Source organism: Bos taurus, chromosome 16 (assembly GCF_002263795.3).
Source record: "Bos taurus isolate L1 Dominette 01449 registration number 42190680 breed Hereford chromosome 16, ARS-UCD2.0, whole genome shotgun sequence".
NCBI classification, from domain to species: Eukaryota; Metazoa; Chordata; class Mammalia; order Artiodactyla; family Bovidae; genus Bos; species Bos taurus.
Window position 1 is genome coordinate 41425076 of NC_037343.1, and position 15356 is coordinate 41440431.

Here is a 15356-nt window from a genome sequence, read left to right on the forward strand (position 1 = left end):
GCAGGGATTAGGGCTGGGAGACCATTAGCAAAGGGACACAAACCTCATACCCTTTTTATAACATGCAAACGAGATGAGCAAAAGATATGGTATACAAAGTTTTCTTTTAATCTTAAACGGACTACAGATTAGTCAGGAGAGTGGTTTCTTGAGGCATCAACAGAATGAGATAGGGAAGGACTACATGTGACATCTTAGTAATGTTTTAATTTTTATTTTGGTAGTGGTTTCATGGATGTTCCTTCTATTACCACACTTTGAAGTTTATATATATGTTACAGATATTCTTTCATATGTATCAAATACTAAACTGTTTTTTATAAGTTTCTAAAGGGAGAAAAAAAAGTTACATATATCTATGGAAACATGTATGGGGAAAAAAAATAAATAAAATATACCTATGGTGCTAGAAAACTAAGTTATTTTCTTCCAGATTCCCTGTCATTTGATTGTACTACTTTTATATTTTAAAAAATAAATTCTCTATAATGTACACAGGAAACCACTAATACTGGCTGCTGCCAAGGACAGAAACTGGGTGGCTGAGGAAAAGTAGCCGAGAAAGAGACTTTTCTCCAAATGCTCTTTTTGGCTTTGATTCTGTACTAAAACAATATACAACTTACTAAAAAAAAATTTTATTTAAATTAAAACAAAATTTTTAAACGTTGCCACTACAAAGAACTTAAATTACAATCTTTTACCTAATAAAACTTATAAATAGCCAATACGTTTTACAAAGAACCACACTGTAACTGCTTTCTGTGGTTCCAAGACAACACTGGAGGCTGCCTCACACTCAGAGGTGCGCTGCCAGGGCATCTTAAATCCTTCACATAAACACATCATCGGCTGGACACTGCACACGCCACCAGCTCGAGGTGGTCTACACCTAATGTTAGGTCATGCTACATTCGTTCCAGTGATGTCACCTGGACACAGCACACACCACCAGCTTGAGGTGGTCTACACTCAATGTGAGGTCATGCTACATTCCTTCCAGTGATGTCACGTCTTTGCAAAGCTGGGTCTTAAGCACTTGCTGAGATAAAAAACAAGTACCATGAGAAAATAAATGTGGAAAAGGAAATGAGGACTGTGACGTTCAACCCAATTCCAAGTCTGAGGAGCTGTTCAGTGCCCAAGAGGCACATACATCCTACTAGGAAGCAATTACGGTGATTTAAGAATGAAATAAAAATATCACCTTTCACTTATGTTTTTACGTTTTCAAACAGCTACTAAATTGTTGGACAAACGTAATTATGAAGTTGTTTGGACTTAATTACTTTGGAAATGGAAAGACCATTAGGTGTTTCTTTTGGCCTCAGATGTGTCTCGGAAAAACTTCCAAGACAAGAAGGGAGCCATGAGCTAAGAAGTTTGAGAACTACATTTGAAAGAAACCCTCTTTTTATAACAGATACCGTCTTTGGAACCACTTTCCAGGAGAAGTATCACCACTGAAGTAACTTGTTTATCTTTTTTAGAGCAAGCCAAAGCTAAACTTTAAAAGGAAATTAAAACACGATGCAAGAAACAAGGAATATAAGCTCTCCAATTACAGTAAGATTGCTGTAGCTAATCAGCTACATGGAGTACATTAGTAAAGCTTAAGATTACTTGATTACCTTCACTTTTCTCAGTGACACTTTCCAGCTTTATCCCTAGAGATTTAAAAGTTCTGCTGATGAGTCAAACTGGAGAAGTGTCTTGGATCCAGGCACTACCTACCGTCTGCCCCTCGATGGCAGCTCGCTGGCGCCCTAACACATCCTGCAGCTGCGTGAAGTGCTGGATGAAGGCCACCACCTCCGCCTGGAAGCGCTGGGTGTGCACGTACTGCACAGACGCCATCTGGAGGCTCACTCGGACGTCATGCTCCCGCCGGAGGAGAGGGTCAGGCCGGCCATACCTAGGAGGAAGGGCAGCAGTGTGACTCAGAGACAGCGGCAGGATGCAAATGAGCGTCTGAAGAAAACTCGGGTTCATTTAGGGGCTTCCCTAGGAAACAGCTTTAACTGTTAAAATGGAAACCCAGAAAAAAAAAAAAGGAAATCCACAACCAGGTTTTAGAAAGCAAACTCCAATAACTACCTTCTTTCTAAGTTTCCACCACATGTCGAGGATGTTAAATAAAAGTCTGGTGTGACAGCCAGGGCTATAAACACAGGGACAGGTCTGGGGCTGCGATCACTCCTGATTCCAGAACTCACTCAGAAGCCACTGTGGTTCAGACCTTTTACCTGAGCCTCTTTGCCCCTGCCTTTAAGGAAAAGTGAATATTCCTGCTCACTCTTCTAGCAAAGACTGTGACAACTTGGGGTAACAAAAACTACACTGTGAAACAACTGGTAAAGAAAATTAGGCAACAGAACCAATGCTCCTGAGGCAATCTATCTCTGGAAACTGAAAGAAGTCTTTTTACTTCAGTGAAATGCAGTCCAAAGAGTTTTAGCATCCACATTCACTGATAAATTAAAAAACTTCTACAAATGGTTTTAATGGGACATGATGCCACAATAATAAGTTATTATACAAGACATAGTCACTGGGGAAAGGAATTCATATTAGCTGAGCAACTATTATTTTGCCAGGCAGAGAGTTAAGAGTTTTACATTAATTATCTCATTTATTAAAGAACCATGCCACTGTGGTAGGTAACAATACAAATAAATCAATCTAACTTCTCAGAGGAGTATGATATACTCCCTCTGGAAATGAAAGAAAAACTTCTTAGACATCTTTAGGGACCATTTTTCTCAACTCTGGTTGAACATTAAAATCACTTTGGATAATTAAAAAAAAAAAAGAACACAACACTACCACAGACCAGAATACTTGGGGGCAGAGATGAATATCCATACATTCTGACAGCTCTCCAAAAGGCTGAAAAACCACCTTTTAAAATTTCTGTTTTCTGAGAAAACTATTCTTTAATAACTACATAGGCCTAAAAATGCCTTCTAAATTCTAAAACTGAATACAGATTGTATTTATACTGGAAGAAGTGCCTAATGCAATTTAAAACCCATTATCTTCAACAACTTTCTCAGGCTGAAATCATCCCAGATCATTCAGAGCTAAATGGAAATTGATCTAACACAGTCTCCTCACTATTTCAATAGAAAAACGGATACAAGGAGATTAAGTGACTTGTTCAAGTCACACAACACATTGCTGTGAAACCAGACTATAATGATAACCACAATTATTTCAACCATACCCCCTTTATTTCTTAAAGCCTGAGTAGCCCACTTCAATGCAGATCCATTTGAATATAAATCAAGATTCCTCACAACTAGATCAAATTGATTCTACATAAGAGGCTATGTTTTTTTAAAACTTTTCCTCATTGCTTAGCCGACAAGAATTTGAAACAGGAAACCATCATGATGGAAAAGCTTGATGTTTTTACTTGAAAGTCTGGAAGATGAGGGCTTCTTCTCCACTTGTAGTGAACCGTTCTCGGTAGAACTCTCCATGCGAGGTAAGGTCACTTAGAGATAGGCTCCCAATGCTTCCCTGTAAGGCCAGGTCTCCCTCTAGGAAGATTAAAAATCAGAATGCATTCTTATGGTCTTTTTTCTGTCACACACCCTAACTCTGCCTGAAACAAAAATTGATATACACATGCCTCAGACTTTACATCATTTAATAAAACGAAATGTCAAAAGTGAATATTCATATTTTAACACACCCAGAACGATATTTTATGCACTATTTCCAACAGCCTCAATGCAGAAGTCCAAAGGGATTGAAATAATACCACAGTATCACACTTTAACACTTATAAGGGGGAAGAAATTAAGGGTAAACATAAATTAAAGGATAAAATATTTACAAATATAGATAGAAACATGCTCTATTCTGAGATCAGACCACTAATTAGAATTAGCAAAACAGCATAAGGTCTATTTTATACTATAGATAAAAGAATAAAGGAAAAAATCTCAGAGATGTATTAATCAGGCAGTATTAAATGGGTTTTAGTGATATTTAATTAAAAGGCGACATTAATAAAATAAGACACTGAAGACACAGATTTGAAACTACTCCAATATTACACAAGTGAAGCTCCTGGAAGGTGGGCATAAGAAAGAGGAAATGTTAAAACATGCACCCCTGGGCTATGAACCTATATGAATCATTCTTAACATGGGGTAGATACTGAAAAGGAATATTCTGAACTGTTGCTTATGTAAAACAAATTTTGTCATCATAATTAACAACAAAACAATGACTGAGGTGTATGTATTTGGCAGGCTAGTTCTGCTCCCAATGAAGACACATACTTATTTTTGGTTCTGAATGTCCTCTAACAAAAATACCCACCCGCCCCCCAAAAAAAGTGAAGTCACTCAGAAAAGTGAAGTTGTGTCCAACTCTTTGCGACTCCATGGACTGTAGCCTACCAGGCTTCTCCATCCATGGGATTTTCCAGGCAAGAGTAGCAGAGTGGGTTGCCATTTCCTTCTCCAGGGGATCTTCCCATCCCAGGGATCAAACCTAGGTCTCCTACATTGCAGGCAGACGCTTTACCCTCTGAGCCACCAGGGAAACTTATCCTACCCAAGCTTCTCCCAATTCAAAGGACTCATCTCTTCTAGGAACCTTTTATAAATTAATTTATACCAGGAATGAAACCAATTTTAGTTCATCATTTCCCCAAAAGACATTCTTATTTTACTACAGAGTCAACATTTGAGCTTTGTAGTCTTCTTATTTTATCACCAGTTGCTTAAGGAAGGAGCAGTATTTTATGCTCACTTTGTAAATTCCTCCACTTTAGAGCTTAATGTAGCTCTTCACTTGTGTTCTACTAAGGATTACAGCCTATTGCATCCCATTAGGAAGAATGCCAGCTTTGCTACAATATCTCCCTGCTTAAACCACCCACTCTCAGTAAAGTGAAAGTCGCTCAGTCATGTCCGACTCTTGGCGACCCCATGGACTATACAGTCCATGGAATTCTCCAGGCCAGAATACTGGAGTGGGTAGCTGTTCCCTTCGCCAGGGGATATTCCTAATCCAGGGATTGAACCCAGGTCTCCTGCATTGCAGGCGCATTCTTTACCAACTGAGCCACAAGGGAAGCCCAAGAATACTGGAGTGGGTAGCCTATCCCTTCTCTAGTATATCTTCCTGACCCAGCAATCAAACCAGGGTCTCCTGTATTGCAGGCAAATTCTTTACAAACTGAGCTATCAGGGAAGCCCACCCCCTCTTAGGTGTTCCCCCCAATTATGGCAACAGACTGAACATATGGCCTGATTTCCCAGAGGCAGCCCCTGTTATATGCCGTTTTCCCAGTTGTAATTATTAACAATGCCCCCTTTCACGTTCCAACATGTCCAAACTTTAGACAAATAAATTATATAGTCATCCAGAGAGCTTTTTAAAAACTCAGATAGATCCCAGGGTCCCATCCCAACCCACAGAATCAGAGTCTTGGGATGGGAAGGGAGCTGTGCCAGACAGCTGCATTTCTAGCAGATGATTCTGATCCATAAACCAATATCTAGAAACCACCACCACCCGTCCTGGCCAGACCAGCACCCACAACCCAGCCACTGAGCCACACCTTACTTAGCATCTGTGAAGACAATTAGATTTGTGAGCAGGATGTTCAAATTCTTCCCAGATTCCCCAAGTCTGATTTTCTCCACTTACCAATCATTTCCAGGTGTGCCACTAATTTGGACACATTCGCCTTGGCAAGCTCACTGGTGGTCTTATTCAGCACGAGAGAAAGCGAATGAACCTAAGAACACAGGAGGTAAGGCAAGGCGAATGTTACTCGGAGGAAAAGGTACCTTTCAGACAAATGGCATCAAGAAAGATGCTACAAGTCTCGGGAAAGCTGAAGATAAACCTTTTTGTCCGACTGATACCAAATTCATTTCGACTTTTCTTAGCCAGTCAAACCACATAAGAGAGAGCTGATAGGAAAAGAACTTGACTGGGCAATCTAAAACCCAGGTTCTGTGGTGTCTTCTCTGTGGTCGCCTCGTCTGTTCTCTTTAAATTTTTTTTTTTTTCCTTTCTTCTCTCTCTTTTTTTTTTTGTATGTTGGTTGGTTGGCTTTTTGGTTTTTGGGGGGGGATGCTTTCTTTGGGCTTCATCTATTGTTTGTCAGTAAAATGTTTTACATTATAAAACAATTTTTCCCCTTTCAGCATTTATCTCTAATATTGCACTATTCTGTAATCACTCATACAGATTCCTTAAGTGTACCCTAAGAATTTGTCAAAGCGAAGTGATAAATACACTTAATGTTTAATGTCTTCAGACTAATATTTAGTAGAAGCCCCTGGTGACCAACTGGGACTTCACTTAGAAGCACAATCAAAGATTTTCTTCCCCAGAGCCAACCGCCAATAGAAGAAAACCAAAATCCTGTTTTAGGAACAGCATTCTTGGAAACAAATAAATCAGTAACATAATTCTGTCATTTTAGCTACAAAAAGGACTCTGTGTCTACGATTTATGGAGGCAGACACCCCTGAGTGCCATCACTGGGTAAGGCATCGGCTGAAGAGAAGAAAGGAGGGAAGAGAAGGACAGAAGCTCACATCCCAGTTCACACTCTCTGCTCCCGAGTGGCAGAGCCGGTGAAATGCACCCCTTATCTTTAATGCCTACCATGACAGAGGATGACATGGTTGGATGGCATCACCGACTCAATGAACATGAGTTTGATCAAACTCCGGGAGATAGTGAACGACAGGGAAGCCTGACGTGCTGCAGTCCGTGGGGTTGCAAAGAGCTGGTCATGACTTAGCAATTGAACAACAACAAAGTAGGTGTTCAGCATACGTCTGATAAATGAAAAAAAAAAAAAACAACGGAAAAGGAAAGAAAATAGCAGGAGAAAAGGAAGGAGAAAAAACATTCAAGGAATGAAGAGAAAAAAGGAGGGAATTATTACAGATGGAGCAGTGACCATGGGGGCCACTCCAGTGGCACGAGGGGTCCCCTTGCAGTGGCTTCTGGACATGGATGACAGAAGGATCTCAAGGGAATGAGTTATCATGAAGGGGGAAGTGGAAAAAAAAAACAAACCTCTAGTCACTTCATCACCAAAATAATGCAAACACGCTTTGTTTGGAGGAATCCAGCTGTCAGCACCTGAGCCCACTCTCAGCATGGACCCTAGCTAGCATCACTGAAAGTGGGATGACTGGGTGTTGTAGACCTCCTGGTATAACGCAACAGGAAGCACTCAGCACCACCTATGAAGTGTCGGACCTGGATCTGATCAAGTCTTTAGAGCTAACTTCCATTTCTAAAATTAGAGGATGAGAGGAGTCAAATGTACCATAAAGAAACAGACAAATCCAGAATGTGGAACACTCTAGGAGACACTAACTTGGCTTCTATAGACAACTGCATGGGAGGAAGAAGCATGGAAGGTACCATTCACTGAATGATCATTTCTGTCACGAACGTGAGGAGGGCCATACCTAGGTCATCCCATTGAACTTCCACAATCCAATGACACAGGCACCATTAAACAACCTCTGCTTACTGATGAAAAACTTGAGGGAGAAAGAGGTTAAATGGTTTGTCCACAGCCAAACATCTGTGTGGTCACAACAAAAATGCCAGCTTCCAAATCCAGGCAGTCTGACATTTAAGACACCTGTACTCTTGCTCTCACTAAAAGCCAATAAGGTTCTGAGCAGAGGGAGATGATAATAAAAGGCACATTTAAAAATAGCTACTCTGTACTAGTTACTAGTTACATAGTAACATGGTTACTATGTGCTAGACACATTGCCAGGTGCTTCAAGCAATTTCCTCATTTAGTTACCATAATCAGACAATGGAAGATAAGGAAACAGAGGCATAAAGAAGCTAAATAATTCCACTGAATTTTACAGCCCAAAGGAAAGACAAGAAGTCACTGAAACCATTTATTTCCCCTGCCTCCAGATGGGATTAATGCTAAAACCTTTTCTGAGATATTAACGTCTACCCTTTAGGAATAGACATCCAAAAGACCACGTATCTCCTCTGTAAGGTATCGATTTTCTGGCATAAATACACAGTGAGAGCATCTAAGTAAACAAGCCCACCTTCATACTCAGAACAAGAGCCTAAGGGAACTGATACCTTGAGATCCAGTTTGGTGTTAACTGGCTCCTGAAGTTCAGACTCTGCTAACGCACTTGATTCTGACTTTACGTTTTGTAGGACGTCCTCAGGCGGCACCTTCATCGCATGGTTGTCTGCAGTGGAGCCAATTCCAAAAAAATCTAGGATCACGACCCAGGTCTGCAGTGTGATCAGCACATCCAAGCAGTTAAAATCAACATCAATGCTCCGGTTAACTCGATTGTAACTGGAAGAGAATTCTGGATGCTTCTTATCCACCAGGAATACATTGATATGGACCAAGGAATCATCAAATTTACTCTTTCCCGCAAGTATCTTGGGCTCATCTACCGTTGGAGAAGGAGGTGGGGTCAAGGGATAGTCCTTGTCTTGGACTTCCTTTTGCTTCTTCCGGGAGGCCGAGGTGGGTCTCTGATACAGCTGAAATACATTGGGAGCTTCCTCCATATGAGAAGGGAGAGACCGAGGCATGTCTGGATACTCCACGTTGGACACAGAAGGGCAAGACTGAGAGAGATACTCTTTTTGTGCTAAACTAGATGGCTTTGGGGCTCCCCGAGACACCATCAGGTTCTTATATTTGGAATCTGGATTTTTCTCCAGTAAGTCCTCCATCAGCAGAGAGCGCAGGGCAATCTGAATGGACAGAGTCTGGGGGTGGTCTTTACTGAATTCCACCTCAAAATCCTGAAATTTTAAGCTCACAAGACCCTGGGCCCCCAAGGTCAGATCTCCACTTAGCTGAACTTGAAGCTCTGATATACAAAAGTTGGCTTGAATCTGGGTAAAGGATTTGACTTCCTTCACAGACAAGGACTTTTGAGAAGAGTTAGAAAGACTGGAGTGGCTGAACAATCCATTCTCCTTCCTTTCAGCGGAAGGTTCTCCACAGGTACTGAGGGGAGGCAGAGGAGAATTAGGGCAGGGTGAGGAGGCTGCACTGACTGGAAACTTATTCAGATCTTCACTATACACCAGATTGTCCAGCGTTTGTAAAACCTGCTCATATACATGCTTTGCTAACACCACCTGCATTCGAAGAGAAAAATTCAGTTATTCCACTGCTACTGTCAAATGCATTCATATGCACTGCCCACAAATTTTGTATGACTTTACCCAAGTGGTTTTTTTAAAATATAATTTATAAGATATATTTTATTTCAATTTATTTATTTTTAATTGGAGAATAACTGCTTTACAATATCGCCTTGGTTTCTGCTATATATCAACTCTCCAAGATGTTTTAAATTAGTTGACAGCAAGGATCCCCTCTTTCTTTCTTTTTCGTCCTTACACTCTGCCTCTCTCTGACCTGTATCCATTGAAAAGGCCGTCCCCAAGTACCTCACGGAATAATCTTCACACAATAAATGTTCAATAAGTGCTGGTAAATGTAGGCCTGAATCTGCACAATCATTCTTTCTAACCCCACAAAACTACAGAAATTGAAGGAAAAGTTTAAAAGAGAAAAACCTTAAAAGCCAAAAAGAAAAAGATTCAGGGAAAGTTCTCTCAACCAGAGACCCATATCCAGAAAGTACTGATGTCAAAAGCTACACATGTTCTGTTAACAGCACCCCTGGGTTACTGCAGAGCAGCTGCCAAACTAATGACCAGTCACTGCTCTAGATCCTATGCACTGTCCTAAGGTCCTGCCTATCCTTGCTGTTTTATAATGTTATGCTTTTTGCTCTCTGGCCTGTGAAAGCAGGAAAAATGACACTTTTGAAGGAAAAAGGATGAAAGATGTATACATACATACCACACACACACCCTGGACCATTTCATTTCAATGAGGGCAAGACTAATTCTCCCTTGAAAGGATCTGTCAACAGCTCAGATAATCAGATTGTTTTATAGGTGGGCCACATATGCCAAAAGTGTGACAAGAATTACAACACTCTGGGAAAGAGGGATCCTGACTTTTTAAGCAATAATTTTCCTCATTTCTTAATGGCAACAGAATTAACGATTTGCCCTCTTCCACTCTATAATTCACCCCTCCACATGAAGAAGCTAACAAAGACTGATTCAGTGATAGAAGGACATGATAAAAGGATACCATGCTTATTAGAACAAGTTATTGACAATAATGTGCATCAACAATATCTCTTTGAATTTATATTTTCCTTCCAACATTTTATATATACAAAATATAACAAGACATAAATATAACACATGTATATAACAAATATAAAATCATTACATGACTTCAACTGTCCTGACATAAAAATCAATAGCGTGCTTACTTGAACCGGATTAACAAATTTTCCTTCAATCTTCATGATGCTAGAAGCTCCCAGGTCATCTGGACTAAGTGAGAAAGTCAGTTCAGATTCTCTCTCTATAGGGATCTTCTCCAGTTTAAACTGAATGGTCGTGTTGTTGAGGATGTGAAAAGCTGGCGTAAGAGAGAAGAAATGACCGACTAGAAACACTCAGACTGATTGCATCACTGCTGACCAAGTGAGGGTCTATAACAAGCCAGGAGTTGCTCTTTGACCACGAAGGCAGGTTAGCCTGGCGCCGAGGGTCTGCGATTGAGTACAAACCCTGGCAACTATTCCAAGACCAAAACTCACAGCAAGCAAGGGTATAAGATAAATTTACACATAAAGAGCATGTTACAGCTATTTTCATAACAGGCTCCATTTGATGGTTTCAAAATACGGTGCAGTGAACATTAACCCAGGCAAAGGTCCTCAGTAAGCTTCTCTTAACCTCCCAGGCTGGCATTTTCCAAACAAAATTGCTCATCAATCAGCTTTAGATTGATCCCTCTTATTGGGCCTAACTCAGAATCAAGGACAACAGAGAACTCTAAGTGAACAACTTTTAACCCAAGCAGAGAAAGCAATCTTTCGGTAACTATGTAAAAAGGAATCAGTGTGTTAACATCTGAGAACCATAGGAGTTCTCAAAGGCATTAATATCTTCACCAATCAATATAGCTTAGCTGATTTCTATAGATGCCAAGACTAACAGATTGAACTGCTTGGTTTTAGCAGATCAGATTGAGAATACATAAACACAAGCACTTTATTCCTAGAACCCTGCACCAAACCATTACAGAAGATGGCAGGATAGCCAACAGAGACCATAACATCCACAGACTAAATTGCACATTCTATTTCTGTCAATCCCTCCAGCTATCTTAGACTACAATATTTAACTAGGAAAGATCTACAGCTTAGGAATGAAAAAGTCAGATGCATCTGACTAAATTACATAATACTCTAACAGAATCCACCCACTGAATCCCAGTGAATGAACACTCACCCAAGGGGGCCACTTAAAAAATCCTTATTTTGCCAAAAATGGCATTCAGTGGGAAAAGGTGCAAACATTCAAACGTAATATGAAAGCATTCTCTTAAAATTCTATTTTAACTTCTTAAATATTCACTCAGGGTAATTCTAAAAGAAAGGTTTTTGTTGTTAGTTTAAGCCAGGTACTACCTTCATAGCTGGCTCTGGAATCTAAACAAAATGAGAAAAAAGATACCCATGCCTCACCTTGACCTCTATGCAAAGATTCAAAGAAATCATGTCGGGTGAAGTGAGCTTCTTCCTGACTATTGGCATTGGCAGACCCAGACAGAGGGCAGAACGCCCGGCTCATTTCCGGCCCGGGGCCCTCTCTGCCTGTCAACTGGGTGCAGTTCAAAGAATATAATTTAATGTCTTTGATTTCTACTTGCAGACGGTCACTTCTGGATTCATCATCTCCTGCCACAAAATTCTGGATGAAGATCTGTCCCAAGTGTCCTACCAACAACTCGGGACTCCCAGGCTTCCGAGGGATGGAAACCACTGGCGATTCAATGTTTATGTTCAAGATGAGCTTTACGGTGTCAGAATGAGACGCACCTAGGCCAAACCCATATGGTTCATTTTCTTCTAAGAAAAAGGAGTCCCGGGCCTTCCTGGGAGTTTCAAAGAGTGATACCATCTCACTGTACTCAGCTGTCTTAGTGGCTAGGACCGTGGTGACTTTGGTGGCTGCGCTTTTCAGCATACTTCGAAAATTTTCTTCCAGCTCATCCATGGACAACGTCAGCTCCTTCAAGAATTTAGCGGAGTGGTTGTAATGCAAGGAGGCCATCTTGAGGTTGAGAAAACATTCCTGTTTAGATTTCTCAACAAAGGTGAAACTCAGAGCATCAGTGAGGGCTGCGTCTTCCATTCTGACAAATACAGATTCATAGAAGCCAATATCACTGATGATATTTTCATAGCCTACGGAATTTCCAATGCTGACAACATATTGGTTCTTAACATTCTCTTGTGTCAAATCCATAAGCTGCAAACAGCCGAGAGAACCATTCATGTCAAATGTGTTGCCCATGGAGACATTAACTTTGGTGCCACCTATACTCGCTGTTGCAATCTTTCTGCCATACTTCTCTCCATTTGCCATTCCCACCGTCCGAAGGAGCAGCAGGTTAAGTCTGTGGATTTCCACCGCAACCTCCGTGTTTTGTTCATATGTAGATTGGTAAGTTCCCTGTTCCCTAAAGCTTCTTTCAAAATCAGTCATTAAAGGTTGAGGACTCAACTCATCTTTTTCCTTGGGAAAAGATTTTTGAAGAAAACCAATCAGCTCCACAATTGTCTCTGGATTTAGGATGATATCCAAATTATTCACCTGCAATGAAATCACCTGAAGGGTGCTATCCAAATTCATGGACGGGCACTCTGAACTCACAAACTGATATTCCAGTTTTATGAGGGACTCTTGTTCTTTGGTGAGAACTCTGTCCAGAGAAATACTAGTGGCTGACTGGTTGTTCCGTGTGGCAGCACTCGTGAAGTGGGCCACGTTGGACCCAGAGACGGGAGATTGGGCCCTGCTGTCCCGGAGGCTTCCTGTCGGGATATCAAAGCTCAAGTTCTTGTGGGAGGCCATCAAAAGGTCAAAATCAGCGCCATACGTCTGCATGGTGTCCACCAGGAGCAAACCATGAACGGTGAGGGAGACCTCAGCATCATAAGGCCTCTTCACAAAGTGAGCATTGGTGCCAAACACCTTGAGCACAGAGATGTACCGGCCGTTGCTCTCAACACCAAGCTGCATGCAATTCACCTTAAACTCCGCCAGGAGGAGCTGTGACTCCACCAAGACCTCCCGAGTATGCTGCTCCAACATCACAATGCTCTGGGTCAAGTTCATCACAGAGTCTTGCAAACTTCCCCGCTGTCCCCCTTGGGGAAAAATCTTCTCCTTCATCTGAGAGTCAAAAGTCTTCATTTCTGGGGTGGTCAGGAGAGCAAAACAATTCTTCAGAGCAGATATTTTATCTTCATTGATGTGGATCTTCAGGTCTGGTAGGTTGCCTGAGAGGACGGCTCCAGGGTACTTGGGATCTGATGTATAAATCAATCGACGTTCTAACTGGAGGTGAACGTTGAATTTCTCGACCACGTGGGTCGGTCCCACGTCAATATCCTGGACATGCTTCCAGTTGTCCTTCACGCGTCCAACCATGATCTGCAGGTCGAGAAAGGACAGCGAGTACCTCTCGTACATCTTCGTGCTCATGAGATGTGCTTGAAGCTGCTCTTCACTGAACTTGACTCCAGAAAATGGAGGTGTTTTCTCCCCATTACTGCTGCTAGTCTCAGGAGGTGGGGTATTGGGAGGTGTGGCAAGAGGGGTCTTATATTCATCATCACTGAACTGATTCTCTTCCAATGCTGACCCGTCCCCACTCTTCCTCTTGGAGTCATCTGCAGATGAAAACAGAAGATTTAAAGTACATGTCGGCTCTTGCCTTCCTCCCCCATTTAATGTAATAATTAAGAAAAGTAGAGAAGAGTCGGACACAACTTAAGAGGCTGAACGACAACACGAAAGAATCAAGAGCCCTGATTTAAAAAATAAACGGATGAAAACTCTTAGCATAGTATTCTGTATTTCCCATGTATTCAGAGTGAACTTATCTACTGATTTGGAAATCAAAACACAAAGAGTAAAAGTTCATGGAACATGAGGAAAGATGGAGACCTGCTAACACAGGAACACATGTCAGGGTGCAGAAACGAACAATGCCCTCTAGACACTGTCCCCCCGCCCCCCAACATCTGAGCTGCACTGCATGAGCTGCCATCACCAACCCTCCTTATTTGTTTACTTTTTCCTGTATTCATCTATGTGTTTGTTTTGTCCCCCCAACTAGAAGTTTCCAAAAGAACAGAGGTTTCCTCTGCCTCCTCAACACAATACCCGAGTTTTAGATCAGCACTTGGCGAGCAGTAATTGCTTAATATGTCAAGTTTCCAGCCCCAAATTCACTCAACCCCTCTCTTCGGCACCTGAGCAGTGTCGCGACAACTACAAAAACACGTCCCTGGGTTTGGTCACCTGTGTCTCTGTCCCATGTTAGTGTTTTATAAATCCAAGTAGGTACTTTCTGAGGTTGTGTGATCCTTTTCTTCGGATGTAATTCCCTTTACACATCCCCTTAGGGCCAAGCTCATACCAGCCAAAGAGTAGAAACAACCAAATGTCCACCAACTGATGAGTGGATAAATATTATAAAATGTAGTATATCAATACAAGGGAACATCATTTAGCTGCAAACAGAAATGAAGTATTGATAACATGCTACAGGGCTTCCCTGGTGGCTCAGATGATAAAGAATCTACCTACAATGCAGGAGACCAGGGCTCAGTCCCTTGGGTTGGGAAGATCCCTTGGAGAACAGAATGGCTATCCATTCCAGTATTCTTGCCTGGAGAATTCCAAAGACAGAGGAGCCTGGCGGGCTACAGTCCAAGGGGTCAAAAAGAGTCAGACACAACTAAGTGACTAACACTTTCACTTTCCCTTCTTTCACAAAATGGATAAACCTTGAAAACACTAAGTGAAAGAAGTCATACATAAAAGGTCTCATATTACATGATTCTATTTACATGAACTGTTCAGAACAGGCAAATAAACAGAGATAGAAAGATCAGTGGTTAGCAAAGGCTAGGAGAGGTGGTAATAGAGAATATGGGTCTAGAATGTCTTCTTGGGACAAAGAAAATGTTCCAGAATTAGATAACAGTGAGAGCTGTACCATTTTATGAATATACCAAAAACAACTGAATTGTACATTTTCAAATGGATCTCAATAAAACTACTATATAAAAAAGTAACAAGTTAACTTTGGAGCCTAGAAACGTTAAATAAACCTCTATTTAAGCTTTACTTGGTTCAATGAGAGAGAGAGATCAATCTGCCAAGATATG

General features: G+C 41.3%; 1 protein-coding gene across 12 annotated transcripts in view; it reads right to left on the reverse strand.

The window, feature by feature from the left end:
• VPS13D (vacuolar protein sorting 13 homolog D) overlaps positions 1–15356 on the reverse strand; it is a 273475-nt gene that overhangs the window by 219738 nt on the left and 38381 nt on the right. For all 12 annotated transcript variants that reach the window (XM_024976417.2, XM_024976416.2, XM_024976415.2 and 9 more), the window contains 6 exon segments: positions 11637–13850; positions 10371–10522; positions 8119–9150; positions 5674–5764; positions 3419–3545; positions 1735–1915 (listed from right to left, as the gene is read on the reverse strand). In XM_024976417.2, coding sequence (XP_024832185.1) covers positions 1735–1915; positions 3419–3545; positions 5674–5764; positions 8119–9150; positions 10371–10522; positions 11637–13850 — 3797 coding nt within the window.